We start from the raw sequence: 18,929 nt of genomic DNA, 5'->3' as shown, positions 1-18,929 counted from the left end.
TCTAAAGCGTCACGCCACAGACCTCAAACAACAAGATAAAAAGTGACAATTCTGATCAGAAAATGTTATTTTTTTTCCAAGTATTTCAATTTTTTTTAAAGTGGGAATATTTAAAAAAGTCACAATGAATTAATAAAACAGGAAATAATTAATGAAATGGGAAATAGTCAAAGAAGTTTATCTTAATTTTTGACATACACGGCCTTAAAAAGGTCTTAAAAAGTCTTAAATATAACTTGAAGAAACTTGCAGGAACCCTGATTTGGCTAAACACACCTGATCCAGGTAATTAGCCGCAGGATTTCTGAAAAACCAGGAGGAAGACGGCTATCGAGGACTGACTTTGGACACCCCACGCGTAAATGCACATAAATGTTTACGTTGCATTAATAACTCTGATGTTCACACATAGCTATGCAACTACCTATGATCGTTTTCAGGCCGTTTTATATGATTGGTTGAACTTTGACCAATCAGAGACTCGGATTTGGTAGCAAAGCATGGATGGCGTCCGTTTTAATTCACGGAAGTGCCGACTATTTGAAAATTGATCATGGAGGAGATATTTTCAAAATACAGATTTGAATCAGGTACTCTTATTAATTGTAACCAAGATGTAAAATAAAATAAAATAATAAATTAACATTTTCTGTTTGTGTATTTTCAGGGTTCACCATTGTCATCACATCACTCTGGCCTTACTTACAAAAGGTATACCCACAATGCACCACCGTGACTTCTAATGAGACACCTAATTTAAAGTCCCTCTCCGGTCATCTTTTGATCTATCTTAAAGCAAAACTTTAACTATAATTCTGCCGTTTTTAGCCAAAGTCAAAAATCCTGTCAGTTTCTAGGACATAGTTTCTGCAGAGCGGCAGTAGTTAATTAGAAATGAATATTAGATTTAGACAGGAAAGAGTCAGAGTAATTACAAGCAGTGATTTAAAACCCTCTCCCAATTTTTAAAAATGTGTTTATTAACTTCTGACTTTATAGTATTTTTTAATCTTAAAAATTGAAATCTAAAATTTATGCAATTTAATTATATTTATTTAAAAATGCATCTTGGCTAAAATTAGTAAAAAAATATATATATATCTCACATCTTAAAATGAATTTAGTGAAATCTACCAGCGATAACGATGGATCAGAGGAGATTCCTCTGACTTGCTTCGTGTTCCATGAAGGTGGACAGCAGTGCGGACGCCAGCTTTTTGGGATGGATGGTGGCGGCTTACAGTCTGGGGCAGATGGTGGCCTCGCCCATCTTTGGCTGGTGGTCTAATCACCGGCCGCGCAGAGAGCCGCTCGTCTGCTCCATCTTCATCAACCTGGCGGCAAACATCTACTACGCCTACGCGTACCTGCCTAAGACCGACAACAAGTACCACATGCTGATGTCCAGAGCCTTCGTGGGCTTCGGAGCAGGTACACTTTTATTTGTACTTCTTCTTTTTGTTGTGTCACACATTCATGGGTTTTTGTCTTTTCAGGTAATGTTGCTGTGGTGCGGTCTTACGTTGCCGGAGCGACGTCCCTGAGGGAGAGGACTGGCGCCATGGCGAACATGAGCGCCTGCCAGGCTCTGGGTTTCATCCTCGGACCCGGTACACAGTTTAAACCAGACCAGAACAGAGAAATACTCTGAGTAGTTGACGCTCTTTTATTCATTTTTTTTTCTCCGTGGACTTACATTTTTATTAACATTTTCCCGTCGCCGTGCGCGACAGCTCTGCAGGCGGGCCTGTCCGTCATCGGTGAGGACGGCGTCACCGTGGACGTCTTAAAGCTGCAGCTCAACATGTACACAACTCCAGCATTACTGGCTGCTCTGTTCGGCCTCATCAACATCCTGCTTGTTGTCCTGGTGTTAAAGTGAGCGCACACTCCAGTTCTAGTCTCTCACTACTGATTTATTTTTATTTTTTCATTTTGACCCATTTCTTATAGAATGTATTGATGTGATTCTGCTTTAATGCCATATTAGTTATTTAAAGGATTTATCCATTAAGAAAATGAGTCAAAATAGATCAGAAAAACAAAACAAATGACAGAAATATCTGATTATATTTATTAAACCTGTATTAGGGGGTTAAAATTCAGATAAATACTGCTATAACACAAAATTACCTGATTTATTAATAAAAAATGTAATTTGTCAGATACTTTGGCTGAAATTATCCACTGTGATTCTTTTCATCAGAGAGCATCGAGTGGATGAAGATGGAAAACAGATCCAATCCATAAACTACACCTCTGAAGGTTTGTGTGTCTACAAGATTATAATCTGAGATAATGGTGAGCCACATGCTGGTGACAAACTATAAAGACCCACTGATCTGTTTTATTTCGTTTTTAAAGGTAATCAGGTGTTTTTTTTATTCAAATATTTTGTTTTTCTGTTTCAATTTCATGCTATTTTTTAGGAACTATTAAAAAGCAGATCAAGAACATCATCTGCTCATGAAAACTACAACATGATCTGGAATTATTAGATGAAAAGCTTCAATGTGTCAGTGTCCTAAACACGATTCATGTCCGTTTTGAGTCAATATCACCATAAAGTGACTTTGAGACTTACAAATTTACTACCAAAAAATATAGAATTTTCCTTTTAACATCGCATTTATTGTATTAAGTAGATGTTATGCTGTTAGAAATGCATGTGGTCAAGATCCCACACTTTTTATAAATTAACTGCAAGCAGACAGATTTGCATAAACAGCCAAAATGTCAACATGCACAATTTCAAACTAGAATAAATACATTATATTATGAAAATACAACTCATATTTTAATAAAGCTATTTTGTTCCTTTCTACACAATGTGTTTTAGTCAATGAGAGAATTATTTAGATGGTAATGAAACCAGGGCAAACAAATTGTTTTTCAATAAAATCAGTGATACTTGCACTTTCTTTTCTAATTAAATAAAAATAGTTGATGTGCTCGTCACGATATCACTAGTCTGTTTTTGTACTACCTTCATCCACAAACATTACAGAGCAAAATGTTTGGGAAGTTTTGAATATTTACCAGAATGAACTCTTTATTTTTTTGTTTGTCAGTGAATCCCGACCACAATATTGGGCAAAAAGCTGCCAAGTTACTGCGATAAATACTCTCAAACATCACATTATTGTTAAAACAAACTCCACAAAAATTCTTAATATCATATCATTGATACAACCTTAATAAACTGTTCATACTGGTAAATATTTCAAACTTCCTCCACATTTTGCTCAGTAATGTTTGTGGATGAGGTAAGTAGGAAGAACAAAAACAGACCAGAGATATCGTGACGAACACGTAAAGGACGAGAGTCGTGTTATTGTGGCTCTTCTTCCTTTAACTGAAGGTCATCTTAACACAGTTTGAGGTTAGCCTTTTTCTAGTTCCTAAAAACTGAAAACAAAAAAACATATACAATTATTATCAAAAACAAACAAAAATTAGGGCTGCATGGTGGTGGAGGGGTTAGCGCTCTTTCCTCACAGCTGGTTCGAGTCCCGGCTGGGGGACCAGAACCAGAACCTCCTACAGGGGACCTTTCTGTCTATGTTCTCTCTGTGCATGTGTGGGTTTTCTCTGGGGAATCCAGCTTCCTCCCACCGTCCAAAAACGGCTTCATAGGTTCACTGGTTTCTCTAAATTCTCCCTAGGTGTGAGTGGGTGTGTGACTGAGGCCCTGCGACAGACTGGTGACCTGTCCAGGGTGTATCCTGCCTTTGGCCATCAGTAGCCGGATTAGACTCTGGCACCTCCTTGACCCTGAAAGTGACTAAGAAGATGATAAAAAAAAAGCTAGAAAAAAAAAACGGCACAAACAACACAATTGGCATGAAAAGCACAAAAAAAGTAAGTTCAAAAACAGGATATTAATTGCAAAAAAGCACAAAAAACATGGAAAAATAGCATGAAAAGTAAAAAACATACAAAAATTGCACACAAAAAAATTAGTAAGAAAAATACAATCTGCATGGAAAAACAAGAACAACTAGCACAAAATCACAAAAACTTGTGCAAAAACATGAGAAAATTTGCAGTAAAAAACACAAAAAAATCAGCATTAAAAAATGAGCCTGAAAAGCAAGGAAAATATTTTTAAAAAAGCATAGAAAACATACAAAAAAATTGCAAAAAAACCAAACAGAAAAATTAGCACAAGGAACAAGAAAAAAAATCGCACAAGAGATACAAAAAATGTAGCCTTAAAAGCATGAAAAACAATATGCCCAAAAACAATTATCAAGAAAAACAACAAAAACATTTTTTTAATATAGTACATTATACATTCATAGATCAAATTGCTGTATTACAAAAATCCGTGCCTCGATTCTCTTTACTATCACTGTCATTTCTCTTAATAAAATGGTATTTTTGAGCATTTAGATTTTTTTTTTACTTTTATTGTGTTCAGTTATGTGATTAATGGTGTCAGGCATTAACATTGTAGTATTTTATTATTTTATTACTTCTCTTCTCTGCAGACAGAGTTGATATTATTGAAGAAGAGGAGTTGAGCATCGACCAGGTGGCCGTGCTCATCTCTAACATCTTGTTCTTCACGGTCATGTTCATCTTCGCCGTGTTTGAAACGTGAGTGTTTTACCTAAAAAGTAGAGCATGGTGGGAGACAAACATAAATCCCTGCTTGTGTTTCCCCTCAGGATTGCCACTCCTTTATCCATGGACATGTTCTCCTGGACGAGGAAGGAGGCGGTGCTTTATAACGGCATCATCATGTGTGCCATCGGGTTTGAGTCCATCCTGGTGTTCCTGGCTGTAAAAGTAGCTTCTCAAAGGTATGCTGGATCTTAAATTCTGTCGATTGTTGAAAACTGTTTTAGGTATTTGAAGCTTTTGTTGTCGTCTCCTGTGAGGTTCGGGGATCGTCCTGTGTTGCTCGCTGGCTTTGCGGTGATATTTTGCGGCTTTATCATTTTGCTTCCATGGGGCAACCATTACCCCCAAATCCAGTGGGCAGGTATTTATTGGACTTTAATTGACCAAATTTGTAGATTAACTGCTAAATCTACTCATTTTATCATCTGTAGGTTAAAAAATAAGAATAGATTTCAACATTTGTGCAGGTTTCTCACGTTTTTTTTCACCCTTAACCTCAGACCTGAAGAACAACACGCTGGTCAGTGGGATTTCAAAAGCCGCTTTAGCCTCCAACAACACATTTGAGCCCACAGGCTGCCCCTATGAGCAGACGTGGTGTCAGTATACTCCTGCTATCCACCTGGCTCAGTACATCTCCTCCGACATCCTGATCGGAGTGGGATACCCAGCATGCAACGTGATGTCCTACACGCTCTACTCCAAAATCCTTGGACCCAAACCTCAAGTAAGAAGACCGTAGAGGGCAAACGTAATAATCAAAGAAAGATCTGTGAATGTCTGAACTGAGATTTGTTCCTCAGGGGGTGTACATGGGCTGGCTGACCGCCTCGGGCAGTGGGGCTCGAACGCTCGGCCCCATCTTCGTCTCTCATGTCTACACCCTGCTGGGACCTCGCTGGGCCTTCAGCCTCATCTGCGGCATGGTGTTAGCAGCCATCGTCCTCCTCTCCTCAAGCTACCGCAAACTCATCGCCTTCTCCGTGCGCCACAGAAGGATCATCGAGTAACCACTCCCGTCGGGAGGAGCCGATGGAAGTTTGAGCTCTTATTTTCCAATATTTCAAGCTACAGAGTCAGCGTTTTATTGCTGTCTCTAAATACAGCTTCTGGTTACTGATTAGCTTTTATGACTCAGGGTTTGAACCTTTGAACTCAGTAGTCAACATTCCCTCGACGGTGGACTCTGAAGTACTGACGTTGGTTTTCTCTTAACGGCTTTACCTGGAGCTGTTTAAAGCTGTGGGTTTTTCATTATTAAATTATTCAGAAAGTGATTTCTGGGTTGTAATTGAACTGAAATGTTTCAACTGAAATAAAACTTTGAAGTGATTTTTTTTTCTGTTTTATTCTTTTGCCATTCGACAACGAAAAGTAGAGGGAATTTTACTGCAACACAATTTTTTTTCATATTTAAAAACATCCACCTTTTTCTTTCTGTTTGTTAATTTTTGCATTTCTTTGAAAACTACAGATGATATGGAGGCGAAGAACCAATTACAGAAGACTTTTGTACTTTTGACTTCTAAGTCAGATGTTTGATGACCAACGTTCTTATCCTTCTGTTCTGAGCTTGTAAACCTAGTGTCTTTACTCCTCAACAGACTGCAAAGTATAGCACAATTCTATCTGCTGATGCCACAACGAGGTTTTTGTGCCTTTAGCCTTGTAAAGTCCCACTTATATCATCTTTTGATCTGTTATTGCATTGTTCCTACTGATATTTTAATTGTACTTCTGCTGTTTTTAGCCAAAATTATTTTGTCGATTTCTTGGACAGATGGTAAGCCTGCATTCATTTCCCATCATCCCTTTGTTTACACTCTCTAAACAAATGTGTCTATGTGTAAACTCAAAAGTGAAATGAATCAAACTGAATGAAGTGGATCAAAAGAATCCAAAAAAATCAGAATCGAATAGATTCTGGAAACTCACCCAGCTCTAGATCTTCTAGTTTTAATGAAAGAAATCATCAATGATACTTTTGTTTGGTTTCTTATTTTAAAGAACCAATCACATGACATTTTGTGAGTGGTAAATTGTGTAAACTTCTATATTGCTTTACTAAATTGCTTTAAAACCCCAAACATTTACTGTCACAGTCCCATGAATGCATCCATCGTGGCGGCTTCACTACCTTACAACGATGCTAACCGCAACTCCAAATGTGGGTTTCGGTGTCTTGCCTAAGGACAATTTGACACGTGCTGAGGCAGAAACCAAACCTGCGATCCTCAAATTTAGAGATCAGCCACTCTACCTCTGCACCACGCCTGTCTCAGCTCCTGATGTGTCACTGATCTCATCATTTTATGGACCTGAACTCACTATTGTTTATGTCTAACAGTAATCTGGACTTTGGCTCCCTCTAGTGGTCATCTTCAGTAATGCAGGGATTCGCTGCATCAGTTGGTAATTTCACACTGAATCATCTGAACTATTTAACTTCATAGATTTCTGCATTTGTCATATGTAACTTTTTTTTTACAATTATAGTGTTACATTTATTCTAAATTTATACAAAAATTTAAACCTCAAACAAACAATACACTAAGATGTGCTTGTTTATTTTTTATCTGTTTGTTTTTTGACCATATTCTTCTAAACCACGGGTTAGCAACCTGATGCTCCGGTGGTACATGCGCCTCCTTTACCCCTCCATGGTGACTCTTTGGCAAAATACAAAAAAATTCAAATAAATCATGGGTTTGTAGTTTTGTTTAATTTGCTTTTCTATTAGGATTTTGTCAAGTAACTGAGCAAAAATAATGTTAAAAGGTTTAATCAAATGTTTTATTCTTATCTATGCTATACAACAGAGTGTAGACAAAGTTGGAGACAAAGTTCTTAAAGTATATAGCTTTATTGACATGAATAGATAAAATAATTCAAGATAAGATAATTCAAGTAAATCTGCAGCAGCAGGAGGATCTTATTTGACAGAGGGTGTTTTATTTTGAAAAGAACGTAAAAGTGCTAGTGTCAAAAAGAAGTTACAATTGTTAGACAAGTAGAAGGACAAACACTGCTATTTTTTAATCATTGTAAATATTTAAAATTATGTTTTAAAAATAAATTACTTACTGGCCACAAAAATGTAAATAAATTATGTATGTGTGGCAAAAATACAAAAATTAAAAGTTAATTATTTTTATTTAGAATAACCATAATTGATTTGTTGCATTATATGTGGATGTATGCGTATGTACATATATAATTTCCCAACATTTTATGACAAATTAGTTCAATGTATCTGAATATATATTTCTGTTATTTTTCTAAATTTTATTTTTGTTTTACCTGCTTTAAATAAACCATTTCCAAATCTAAGTTAGCTAATTTCTCTAAAAATTGTCAAATTTGCGTGTGACTTTGAGCTACTAAAATTATTTCACGAATACATAAAATAAAATAAAAAATAAAATATTTTTTGTCGGAGCAATGCGCATGCGCCGAAACGAGTCAAGTCCTATCACCATTAGGCCCCGCCTTCTCTTCCGGCGTCACCAACAATAGTCATCTAGGCGCGGAAACGGGAGTGCAGCCGAAGTTTAGAGGCAAAAATTTGCGCCGTAATGTTACATTGTACGTCATAAATTCTTATTTACGGTTAGACGGTGTCTGGACTGGGCGTGGACAGATAAACATGCAGGTATTTACAGAAGAAACGGGTAAGAAAGTACTTGTTTTCACTTAGTAGAAAAGTTCGTAGTGACTTTAGCGAACAAGCTAGCTCGCTTTGTTATTTATAATAATTTCTACAGCTTTAGTTTTATCCCGAATTAGCCTAACTGCATTTATGGCTCCCCCTCTTTTCTATAGACGTCCCAGATGTCCATGTGATGGTAAGTGCGCTGTCTATTGTTTGTTCCCGAAAGCTCGTAAAAATTCGATGTTTTGGTTAACCGCAGCTAATTTGGATGGGGCCTAAAACGGAACCGACGACCATTAAATTCTACGACATTGGTTAATTCTGAAACAACCTCGAAGGCCACGTCCATTTCCGGTTTAGCCTGACAACAAAGACGACAAATGCGTCTATTTGTGGTCGGAGTAAACATCGTTCATCCCAAGAGCACGAGGCCTTTACGTAAACACTGTTCACCTTATCTGAACCCAGGAAACCTGGCGGTGGGTCTGATGTTTACAGGAAAGGACCGACCCGGACAGACTGATGGTTTGGTTTGAACACATCCGCGTTTATTTAATTGGTTCTTGTAGCATTTATTTTGCATGATGGAGGATGTATATAATGCAAATTAAGTTAAAAATTGCATTTCTGTATATTTCTTTATTCAAATTGTTTTGAATCAGCAGCAAATACAATTTCTGTGGAAAAAGCTTGTATTAGCGACATAGGTGCTACAATCGGCTCTCTGCTCTGCTCCATTCTGATGCATCCACTTATAGACAAATAGATCCATGTCTCTGTATTGTCCAATATTACTCACCATTTTTGTTTCACCGAAAATGTTAGCTTGAGGGGTTTGAGGGGCTGTAAGGTAGTGGGAGTGTGTGTAAACTAATGGATGATGGGAAATAAGAGCAGGCTTACTCATCCCACAACAAATATCTAATGAACTACTGCTGTTCTGGAGAAACTATGTCCTATAAAAATGACAATTTTTGTTGTTGTTTTTTTTTTTAATGACATAATCATCATTAAAAGACACCTTTACAATTGACCAAAAGATGATCAGTTTGACTATATTTGACTTAGCCCTGCTTATTATCACTAATTATCTTTAATAATAAGATATTTTACATACTGATTTTTTTAAAATCACAATATTTTGCCAAAATACTAGATATTTGTGACCTGTTTTTTAAGAGTAGAATAATAAAGAACAATAAAAGATTTATAAAGCAAACCATACATATCAGACATTTTCTTTAACATAAATCTAAAAATACTAACAAATGAAATGTAATTTAAAATAAATCCTGAAGCTTTCCTTTGAACAGACGGGAGGGCAAAATACCTGCCGACAGGTGAAGGGGTTATAGATGTGCTTGGGTTGCCAGAACAGTTATGTAACAAAATAAATGAAAGATAGGACCAAAGATCGGTTTCATTCTTTTTGATATTTAAAAAAATATTTTCTTAAAAAAATTTAAAAATATGTTTGTTTTTTTGTCATCTTTTAAATATACTGCTGGCAATTTAAAGTGATCGCTGAGTTTTTCTACTTTCGTCATCGGAGGGGGGCTTGTAATTTTGTTCACATTTTCGAAATGAACATTAATTTTTTATTTTCAGATGACTGAAAAATAAAATATATCCTATGTTACTTAATCCTTTTTTTCTTTACCTAAAATGTCCTTCAGCTTTACATTACATTTACAAGTCCCTCTCTGATCATCTATTGGTCTATTTTAAAAGCGTTCCCAGTTATAATTATGCTGTTTATAGCAAAAATCAAGAAAACTTTCTTTGTATTTTAGGACATGGTTTCTGTAAACTGACAGTTCATCAGAAGTTTACCTCATAGTTGTGGGCGGGACTTGTGGTGTAGAAAAAATCTGCCCCGACCTCCCATCATGCATTTGTTTATGCCCTTTCCTGCTAGCTTACAACGCAAAATTACTGGTGCAACAATAATGGTGAGTAATGTTGGAGCTATTCAGTTTAAGACTCGATGTCAGCTCAGATTAGGAAACAATCTGTTTGTCTGCACGTGGATGCAATTGTTTTTTCCCAATCTAGGCTCTACATCACAAATCTGATCTTTTCCAAATAACACTTTTTAATCTGCTCCTGATTCACAACAATTTGAATAAAGAAATACTCAGAAGTGCAATTTAAGCTTTATTATTTTTATATATGTGTCCTCCATCATCAGGAAAAACATGTTAAAAACACCATTTTCATCAGTGGATAGAAACAAGCACAGGAATGTCTTTGGATCAGAATGTTCGGTTTGTGAAACTGTTACTGGAATAGAAACTCGTGTGCTGTTTTGAGTGAGTTCTGGATAAAGGAAAGTGAAACTTGTGATCAAATTTATTCTTTTTTTTCTGTGCACTACTCTGAGGCACAGCTTTGGGAACATGACAGATGTTTCATTTGGTCAGTTAGTGCACACCGGGAGCAGGATGTGGGTCAAACCTGGAACAGACTAAACAAAGACTCATTCAGATCTCTTTCTCCTCAGCGCAGCGTTTTGGGCTTGTTTGACAGGCGTCCTCACATGCAAAGAATTATTAAATGTGGCCTTTTGGGTAAGAACATTTTTATTTATTATTATTTATATTTATTTTATTGTGCATTAGCCTTCAAATGTTTATCATTATTTTACAAGTAGTGTAATGTGTTTAATTTGTAACTTTTCTTCCTTACAGGCATTGAATATGATGAAAATATAGATATTGATGATTATGACGACTGGGCAGGGAGTCAGAACAGTTTTCATGGGTTCTCGAATAGTGGTAGAGTTGTAGGGGGGAGTCATACCGGGCCGCCTAGCTTTGTTTATCATCCTGCTCTGCATTATGGCACTTCTGCTCGAAGCCCTTCCTGTCCACCCTTTGTGAAAGTTCAGGCAAAGGAGAGCGTGAGTTCACCTTCTGGAAAGTCCATCCGTCACATTTTAATTCGGTTGATTTGAGCGAGGATGTTTGCTGTCACAGGATTCTGAACGGAGAGCCAGACTACTACAAGAGGCTAAAAGAAACAAAGAAAAGGCTGAGAAGAAGCGTCTTAAGAAACAGGCGAGTTTATCTGTTTGTCTGTTTATCATGAACTGATTTAACCCTCGTGCTATCCTAGACGTGTTTACATTAAAAGTGGGGTCATCTGGACCCCACAAGAAAGCACACTGAACTTTTTATTTCAAGGATTTTTTTAATCTTCACTGGTTTCCGTGGCAGACATGAAATCCTGTCCACCTTTGTCATGGGAGGGATCACACATCAATGTAAGGGTGGGGTCATCTAGTGTTGTAACAGTCAACACTCACGTCGTCATTTTTTATTCTTCAACAGAAACAAAAGCAAAGAAAACAAATGGAGAAGGAGAAGCAAAATCCCGCCAAAGATAATGAGGTGAGGCCGATGCAGAGAGCCATGTTTGGTTTATCGTACGGACTGTAGGGGAGAACTGGACCGAGTGATTCTACTAAATAATTTATTTCTTCTAAATAAAAAAAATTCGGATAATAATGGTTATTCTAACTAACGAATGACTGAGTGATAGCTGTTTATTTCTCTATAGCAGGTACTTCCTGTTTGTAACTTGAGGGGGAAGGGGTCACTCAGTCCAGTTCTCCGTATACAGTCAATGGTTTTTCTGCACTCACTAGAAGGGTCTGACGATGACGATTTCTCTGTCGTTCAGAAAAAAGATGAAGGGGAGCCCTCAAAGTCAGAGGAGGACAAATGCGTTGGTGATGAAACGCAGGAAGAGGCCACCTCCAGCGATAAACAGGCTGCAGCGAAAGATACGGATAGTGACAGCGACAACAGCGAACACGAATCTAGCGATGAAGACGGCGACTCTAAAGTTGACTCTGAGGTATCGGTGGAGTATTTTGCACAAAAATGTTAGCACATATTATTATATCTTTTAACTTTGTCCTGATGTGTATCTGTTTCAAGGAATTAGATATGACGAGTTCTTTTGTGAGCAAAGCGGCGTTAATAGCAAAACGCCAATTGGAGCAGAATCCCAGATCTGAGAAGAAGAAGAATCCGGACAAAGAGAAGCCTAAAAATGCTGCAGATAAGGCAGCTGAGGGGCACAAGCTTCAAAAGGAGGTAAATACCATTTTTTATTTTTACTTCTGGTCCTTTCTATGCTTTCATGTTCAATCATTTGGCTTTGCTCTGCGTTTTCCTGACTGTTGTCGCTGTTTGTCCAGGACTGTAGCTCCAGCTTTGTAGACAACGTTAAAATAAGCACCGAGCTTGCAAGTAAGTCTCTGTGAATCAAAGCTCTTCTCAGCTTTTTCATACGCAAACAATTCCTCATTTGTATTCTAAACGCCCCTCTCCCAATCTACTCTTATGTAGTTTTAGGAAATAAGTTTGCCAATCTCGGAGACTACAGTATGGCGGTTAAGTATTTTACAGATGCAATCAAGTACAATCCTAAAGAGTTCAAGTAAGTACAGACTGTCGTTAGAGCACGCTGGAGGATTGCTGGGTGTTTGTGTAACGGCGCTGTTGTGTTTCTGTCCTGTCGCAGGCTCTTTGGGAACCGGTCGTTCTGTTATGAGAAGCTGCTAGAATACGATAAAGCTCTGACCGATGCGGAGCTGTCCCTCGCCATCAGTCCGGGCTGGGTTAAAGGCTTGTTTAGGAAAGGCCGAGCTTTGGCAGGACTTAAGGTAAGAAGGTGCTGAGTGTGGTTTGTCGTCAGCGATTTGGCAATCTTGGTATCAAAACGTCCAGCTTCTATTTTAGCAACATGCTAATATTTTTGTCTAATTTGTTATCTACTGGGGTTTATAGGCTAACTTGGAGTTTAGCTTCTATTTTAGCAACATGCTAACATTTTTGTCTAATTTGTTATCTACTGGGTTTTTATGCTAACTTAGAGTTTAGCTTCTAATTTGGCAACATGCTAACATTTTTGGCTACTTTATTTACTAAGGATTTTTTACGATTTTAGAGCTTAGCTAGTATTTAAGCAACATGCTAGCTTTTTTGGCTAATTTGGCAATTCTACTAACATTTTATTATTTAGGCCAACTTCAGCGCACTCTCACCGTTTTTTTTTTTTTTTTTTTTTACGATATCTTTTAGCAAATGTAACATTTTGCAAACTGCTTTTGCATTTTCAGCCACTCCCTTCCACAATTAAAGTAAATTGCGTCACTATTTTCAGCAAAAAGCTTCAGCATCTTCATGACTACTTTCAGCAAAAAGCATTCACACTAGCATTATCACAGGTAATCAACCTTCCTAGTTTTTGTGTTCTTCCCTGAAAGCTTCAGAGGTCAATTTCTGTTGGTTTTATCGCCCTCCTGCTTATCAGCAGCTGTAGATGCATGACAGTGCGTGATCAGTTAAAGTCCTCCAGAGCGTAGACACAGTTCAGGGTGCTCTAACTTTGATGACTTTGGCCTTCTGTTTTAGCAAGTTAATTAATAACAGGACTTTAAAAAAATCAAGTCAGAGAGAGGGGATTTTATTTATTTATTTTTCTTCTTGCAGAGGTATGAAGAAGCTGCTCAGGCCTTCAAGGGTGTTCTCAAACTAGAAAGTTCATATGCAGAAGCGGCCCAGGAGCTTATGCGTGTGCAGATGATACAACTAATGGTGAGTAGCTGAAAACTTGACCAAATCTTTCAGTCTGGGTGTTCATTTTGTTTTTTATAAGCACCTGTAGGTTCAGTTACAGAAAGTTTTCCTGCAGAGGTTCGTTTTCTCGCCTGTTTTTAACAAAAAGGACAAAAATTAATTCATTTAGTTGGAGCTGGAAGTAAATGGTTTTCTATGGGTGACATCACACTCACTCTGTCCAGTTTTCATATACAGTCAACAGCTTCAACAGGACAGCGCCCATTTTGCCCTAAAAAATTAATCGACTGTTTAGTTGGAGCATGAAGTAAATCATTTTTTATTGGTGACATTACACTCACATAGTCCAGTTCTCATATACAGTCAATGGCTCCAGCATGTTTTATTTGTATAGCCCAAAAAGTGGTGTCTGAACTGAGTTTAAAATGGCCTGGAACTAAATTATTTTCTACTGGTGACATCACACTCACTCATTCCAGTTCTCATATACAGTTCCAAAAGGCGGCATTCGTATTTTAAAAAAAATGTGAATGAATTTACTTTATTTAGTTAGAGCTGGAAGTAAATCATTTTCTATCGGTGGCATCACACTCACCTGGTCCAGTTCTCATATACAATCAATGCTTCCAACAAGGCGGCATTCGTATTTTTAAAAAATGCGACTGAATATACTTTATTTAGTTAGAGCTGGAAGTAAATCATTTTCTATCGGTGGCATCACACTCACTTGGTCCAGTTCTTATATACAATCAATGCTTCCAACATGATGGTGTCTGTCATGCCAAAAAAATAGGCGACTGAATTGGCTTTACCTAGTTGGAGCCTGAAGTAAATTAGTTTCTATAGGTGACATCACACTCACTTGATCCCATTCTCATATACAGTCAATGGTCAAAAAGAAAAGGGAGATTCAGTTTCAGGTTTTCCAGGATGTGATGGAGGCACTTAAAGAACATTTCTCTGCTACACTGTTGTTTAGTAAAATATTGTTTGAATGTTTCCCTGCAGGAATGTGGTTTTACTCGGGAGCAGAGCTCGAATGCTTTAATTATTCACGGGACAGTGCATAAAGCCTTAGAAGCCCTGTCCAAACTAGCCTGTAATCCCGGTGAGTCCTCAAGCTTCCCGTTCACACCTCTGCTCTTCCTTTGAGTCTTTGTACTAAATGTTCCCTCTTCCGTTCTCAGAAGCTCTTCGTAACGGGACTCCCCCACCAGCTCAAGTAGCCAATGTCAACGGAGTTTCTCCAATCCTGTCAGCCAATAGAATTCACTCACCTTCAGCTGAGTCTCAAAAAACCAAACGGACGGATTCGGGCCCCAACCATGATGCACCTCCTCTTCTCCAGAATCAACCAACTGAAGCTCCACGTATGAAGGATAAGGAACAACAACAACCCCCTCCGTGAGTTCTGATTCCCCCCAAACTTTAAAGCTTCTTACTGGTAAACTGTTCAAGAACATACGTTAGGCGTGTTCTTGAACGTGCATCACATGCCTGATGTGTTTGTTCCTGTTAGTAGTAAAAGAAAGTTATTAATGAGAACACATGCTCTCCATCATTTGCTTTGAAGGTGTAAAATCGTTGTTTTTGTCTCCTCACAGAGGGCTGTTTCCAGTCTGGGTAGGAAACCTGACTCACCCGGTACCTGAGTCTGCCATCACCAAAGTGTTTAACAAGTAAGAAGCGTCACTTTAAAGGATCATTCTTCCATGTTTGAACCAGAGATGTCATTCATTCTGAACTGTTGTGCTGCTTCAGGGCTGGACCCGTCTATAGTGTGAAGATTCTGCAGTACAAACGCTGTGCCTTTGTCAACTACACCAAACAAGAGCATTGTCAAGAAGCAATCCAACGCTTGCATGTGAGTGTGTAGACTTCAGAGCCGATAGGAAGAGCAGCTCTGTGTGTTTCTGTCACACACATAAAGAGTTTTCTTAAGATTTTAAAATAATTAAAAACTGTCAACTTTTGGGAGATTACATCATGCTGCTATGTTACACCAAAATTTGTTTATGTGTTGGAAAATGTTAATCAAACGTGCAAAATGTAACATTAGATCTTTTGAAGAAAGAAAAAAAAAGTGTGTTTTAAAGTTCCTCTCCGATCATCCTTAGATCAATTTTAAAAGTGTTGCCAGTGGTCTTTAAATCAACATAGTCACTGCAGAACACACGGTCTGCAAACTACCGTAACTCTTTGATTGTTTACGTAATAAACCTCGTAATTAAATGTTTATGGTTGCAGTTGAATGCAGATTCCATTGACAAACTTCCTCGTCCTTTTTAGGGTTATGTGCTGAATGGCATGAAGATTGCGGTGAGATACCCGGACAGGATTCCTGCAGGAATGGGGATTTCCAAATCTGCCCTCAAAGCTAGAGACCTGCATGCGGAGAACCCCGGGTCAGTGTTTTTATCTACTTTTGAAAAAACACCGAAAAAGAAATAAGCTTCAAGTCCTTTTGATTTATTATTTATTGATTTAAAAAAAAAAAAAGTATTTTGGTGTTTGCAATGTATCATTTCTGTTAAGTACATTTTTTGCCAAATCTATGGAGTCAAATCAGAATCAACTTAAATGAAAGGAGAAAACTTTATAGTAAAAACAGTTTTTAACTCAAAAGTACACAATTGTAAATTTTAAGGAAATAGAAAGTAAAAAAATGAAAGTGGATATTAAAAAAAAAATTATATGATGAAAAAATATTCAACATTTTTAAAGAGTATATATATTTGTCACTTGAATAAAATAAAGTAGTTTTTTCTAAGTCATACTCTAAAGAAAATTGTGAAAAATTGCTGCGGTACAGTCGTGGGATACATCGTGATACGTTTCGTGAGACGTGTATCGCGATATGTATCGTATCGTCTCACTCTTGCCAAAACTGATCCCGATTTGAGCCCAAACAGATCCCTCAGAAAGAACATGAATGTATATTTTCTGCCAGCAAATGACAGAATTCTCCTATTTTTGTTTGTTTTGAAGTCAAGCAACAAATTCATTTACAGTTAAACTATTTGACATTAAAAATGTTTGAATCAAATGTGGCTTTTTCTTCCACTGACGGCAGACAAGGGAGGCACCCCGCTGGAGACGCCAAGTCCCTTCCTCCTTTCAGACCTCCGGACCGCCGCGGCGCCACCTAAAATGAAGAAACAACGGCTGCAAGCCGCAGAGTCTTGAAGATAACCTCTTCTGTATCTGTGCCATTTATTATAGACTTTCACTGCTTATCCTTCTGAAATAACATACCGATAATCGTTCAGCTGCATAAATCAACCTCACGGAAAGTTGAGAAGTTGTCAGTATCGACTTTAATGCATCTTTTTCTTAATCAATAAGCTTGACAAAATGTGCACAAGAGCCAGAATTTTTTTTTTTTATAAATATATATCACTATTGTCGAATTAATGAAGTTGCCTCAGTGTTGCATTGTTGGAGGAAAAAGCCAGCTTCCAATGATAAATCGCTAACAGGCTGCAGGCTGAGAAGTATTAGACATTTTCTCCTTAATTCCATTAATAGAACTTGAATGTGAGGCCTGTAACTGCCTCACTTTATGTTTTTATTCATTCAAACCTTGGAGTTTTTTGACTCCAAGTCGACGATTTTAATATTTTTTTCAAAAATAAAATGTGGCGGTTTATTTGCTAGTTCATCCTTGGCCTCTGTGCAACTTCTCGATCTCTAAAGTGCTTAATCACGAGGCTGTTTATGGAGGAAGATGTCGCTCGTGAACCCGTAATATGAACAGAAACTTACTTTATTACTGTGTTCCCGCTGCATCTTCAGAATAAACTTCATATTGTAAATTTAAAGGCTGTGTAGACTTGATGGCTCTATCCATCCACACCGTGAAGTATCCCTGTTCAGAAATACGCCCCCAAATCTTGATGTTTCCACCTCCATGCTTGACAATGAGGATGGTGTTGGCTGCATTTCTGTTTCTCCAAGTCGTCACATATTGACGTTTGGTTAACCCTAGAACACTTTCGCTATTAAACGTTACACCATCACTTTTGCTGAGTAATTTTTACCCAATGTAATATACCCAATAAAAAATATTTTTGATTTATTAAAAACTGGATGCTCTAGGGTTAAAGGGTAACTAGACACTAAATCACCTTTTTTTTTTTTTGGCTGTTTACATCTATAAATGGGGCTTCAAAAGTGCTGTCTGTTGGTCATTGTCAATTAAAAAAAATATATATATATATATATGGTCATATAGTCAAAAACCGCCGGTGTGCTGCCCCCTACAGGTTAAAACGAGGTATTACATTTGAATTTTCTGATTGGTTAAACCATTAAAGTCCCACATGATCTGGAGCTCCAGTAATGATAACAGTCCTGTTCCCCAGCCCCACCCCTCTGACTGGATTTTCACATTTTGGCTGTGGGTGGAGTCACCCTCCAACTTCCCTGTTTGGTTACCCTTTAAAGATCCCTCCGCGCCACTTTTGGATGTTTTGGGTGTCCCTAACTCGTCATTTTGAAGTGCTGGCTGTTCGTAAACTCAAGGCTTTGCAACCCTCAGGACGTGTCAAATACCAGTACTTAAACCCTGGTCTGAACTGGTATCAGATGCGGTACGGGGTTAGGGTACTGGTGCGTTCCGCTTCCCACTACTGGACTGTTCCGGTTCGTGACCCAGAGGTTGGACACCTGCAAGTCAAAAAACGGCGATTTGGGGACACCCAAAACATCAATAAGTGACGCGGAGAAGTCCTTAACCAAACGTCAATATTTGACGAGTTGGGGATATAATGTGTTGTCCAAACATGACAGGTTTAGTTGATGCCACAGAGCTCTATTTTAGTCTCATCTGACTACGTCTCCCAATCACTGTAACCCTTGTGCTATCCTAGGTATGTTTACATTAAAAGAGGAGTGAGGGTCATTTTTACCCACAAGACACCAAGAGTAAAGCTGGGGGACTGAGAGTTTTGCATGATGTTAAACCATTGCGGTGTAAGGTAATATCAATGGTTTTCTTGGTGAATGTGGTCCCAGCTATTTAGATAATCAACCATCTCCTGCTGTGTAGTTTTAGG

The 18,929-nt window shown here is 38.0% G+C and overlaps 2 protein-coding genes across 6 annotated transcripts in view; both read left to right on the top strand.

Annotated features, from left to right (window-relative positions):
* The window catches only part of mfsd8 (major facilitator superfamily domain containing 8), a 7,091-nt gene extending 1,130 nt beyond the window's left edge, over positions 1-5,961 (top strand). Inside the window, exons 3-12 of the mRNA XM_024287356.2 lie at positions 668-711; positions 1,191-1,431; positions 1,497-1,610; positions 1,734-1,878; positions 2,207-2,265; positions 4,494-4,602; positions 4,674-4,808; positions 4,887-4,990; positions 5,130-5,356; positions 5,433-5,961. Of these exons, the coding sequence (XP_024143124.1) occupies positions 668-711; positions 1,191-1,431; positions 1,497-1,610; positions 1,734-1,878; positions 2,207-2,265; positions 4,494-4,602; positions 4,674-4,808; positions 4,887-4,990; positions 5,130-5,356; positions 5,433-5,639 (1,385 nt within the window). The 3' untranslated portion in view covers positions 5,640-5,961. The remainder of the gene's footprint in view (positions 1-667; positions 712-1,190; positions 1,432-1,496; positions 1,611-1,733; positions 1,879-2,206; positions 2,266-4,493; positions 4,603-4,673; positions 4,809-4,886; positions 4,991-5,129; positions 5,357-5,432) is intronic.
* Positions 5,962-8,115: 2,154 nt separating this feature from the next.
* LOC112156126 (tetratricopeptide repeat protein 31) lies at positions 8,116-17,693 on the top strand. Of its 5 annotated transcripts, none has more exons than XM_024288292.2 (18): positions 8,116-8,300; positions 8,452-8,474; positions 10,785-10,851; positions 10,972-11,183; positions 11,260-11,340; positions 11,614-11,673; positions 11,966-12,142; positions 12,226-12,384; positions 12,489-12,540; positions 12,640-12,730; positions 12,815-12,956; positions 13,786-13,890; positions 14,881-14,980; positions 15,060-15,276; positions 15,477-15,551; positions 15,634-15,736; positions 16,162-16,277; positions 16,946-17,693. In XM_024288292.2, the coding sequence occupies exons 1-18, from the start codon at positions 8,276-8,278 to the stop codon at positions 17,019-17,021; spliced, it is 1,881 nt and encodes a 626-aa protein (XP_024144060.1). In that variant the 5' UTR covers positions 8,116-8,275; the 3' UTR covers positions 17,022-17,693. The 5 variants fall into 5 exon arrangements, with proteins under 5 accessions (XP_024144060.1, XP_024144063.1, XP_024144061.1 ...); XM_024288295.2 differs by having other exon boundaries at positions 8,117-8,281; positions 10,790-10,851; XM_024288293.2 differs by having other exon boundaries at positions 8,117-8,281.
* Positions 17,694-18,929: the final 1,236 nt, after the last annotated feature.

The sequence above is a fragment of the Oryzias melastigma genome, linkage group LG18 (assembly GCF_002922805.2).
Source record: "Oryzias melastigma strain HK-1 linkage group LG18, ASM292280v2, whole genome shotgun sequence".
Lineage (NCBI taxonomy): Eukaryota > Metazoa > Chordata > Actinopteri > Beloniformes > Adrianichthyidae > Oryzias > Oryzias melastigma.
Note: the sequence above shows the minus strand (reverse complement) of the source record. Positions and strands in the feature narration are given on the sequence as shown.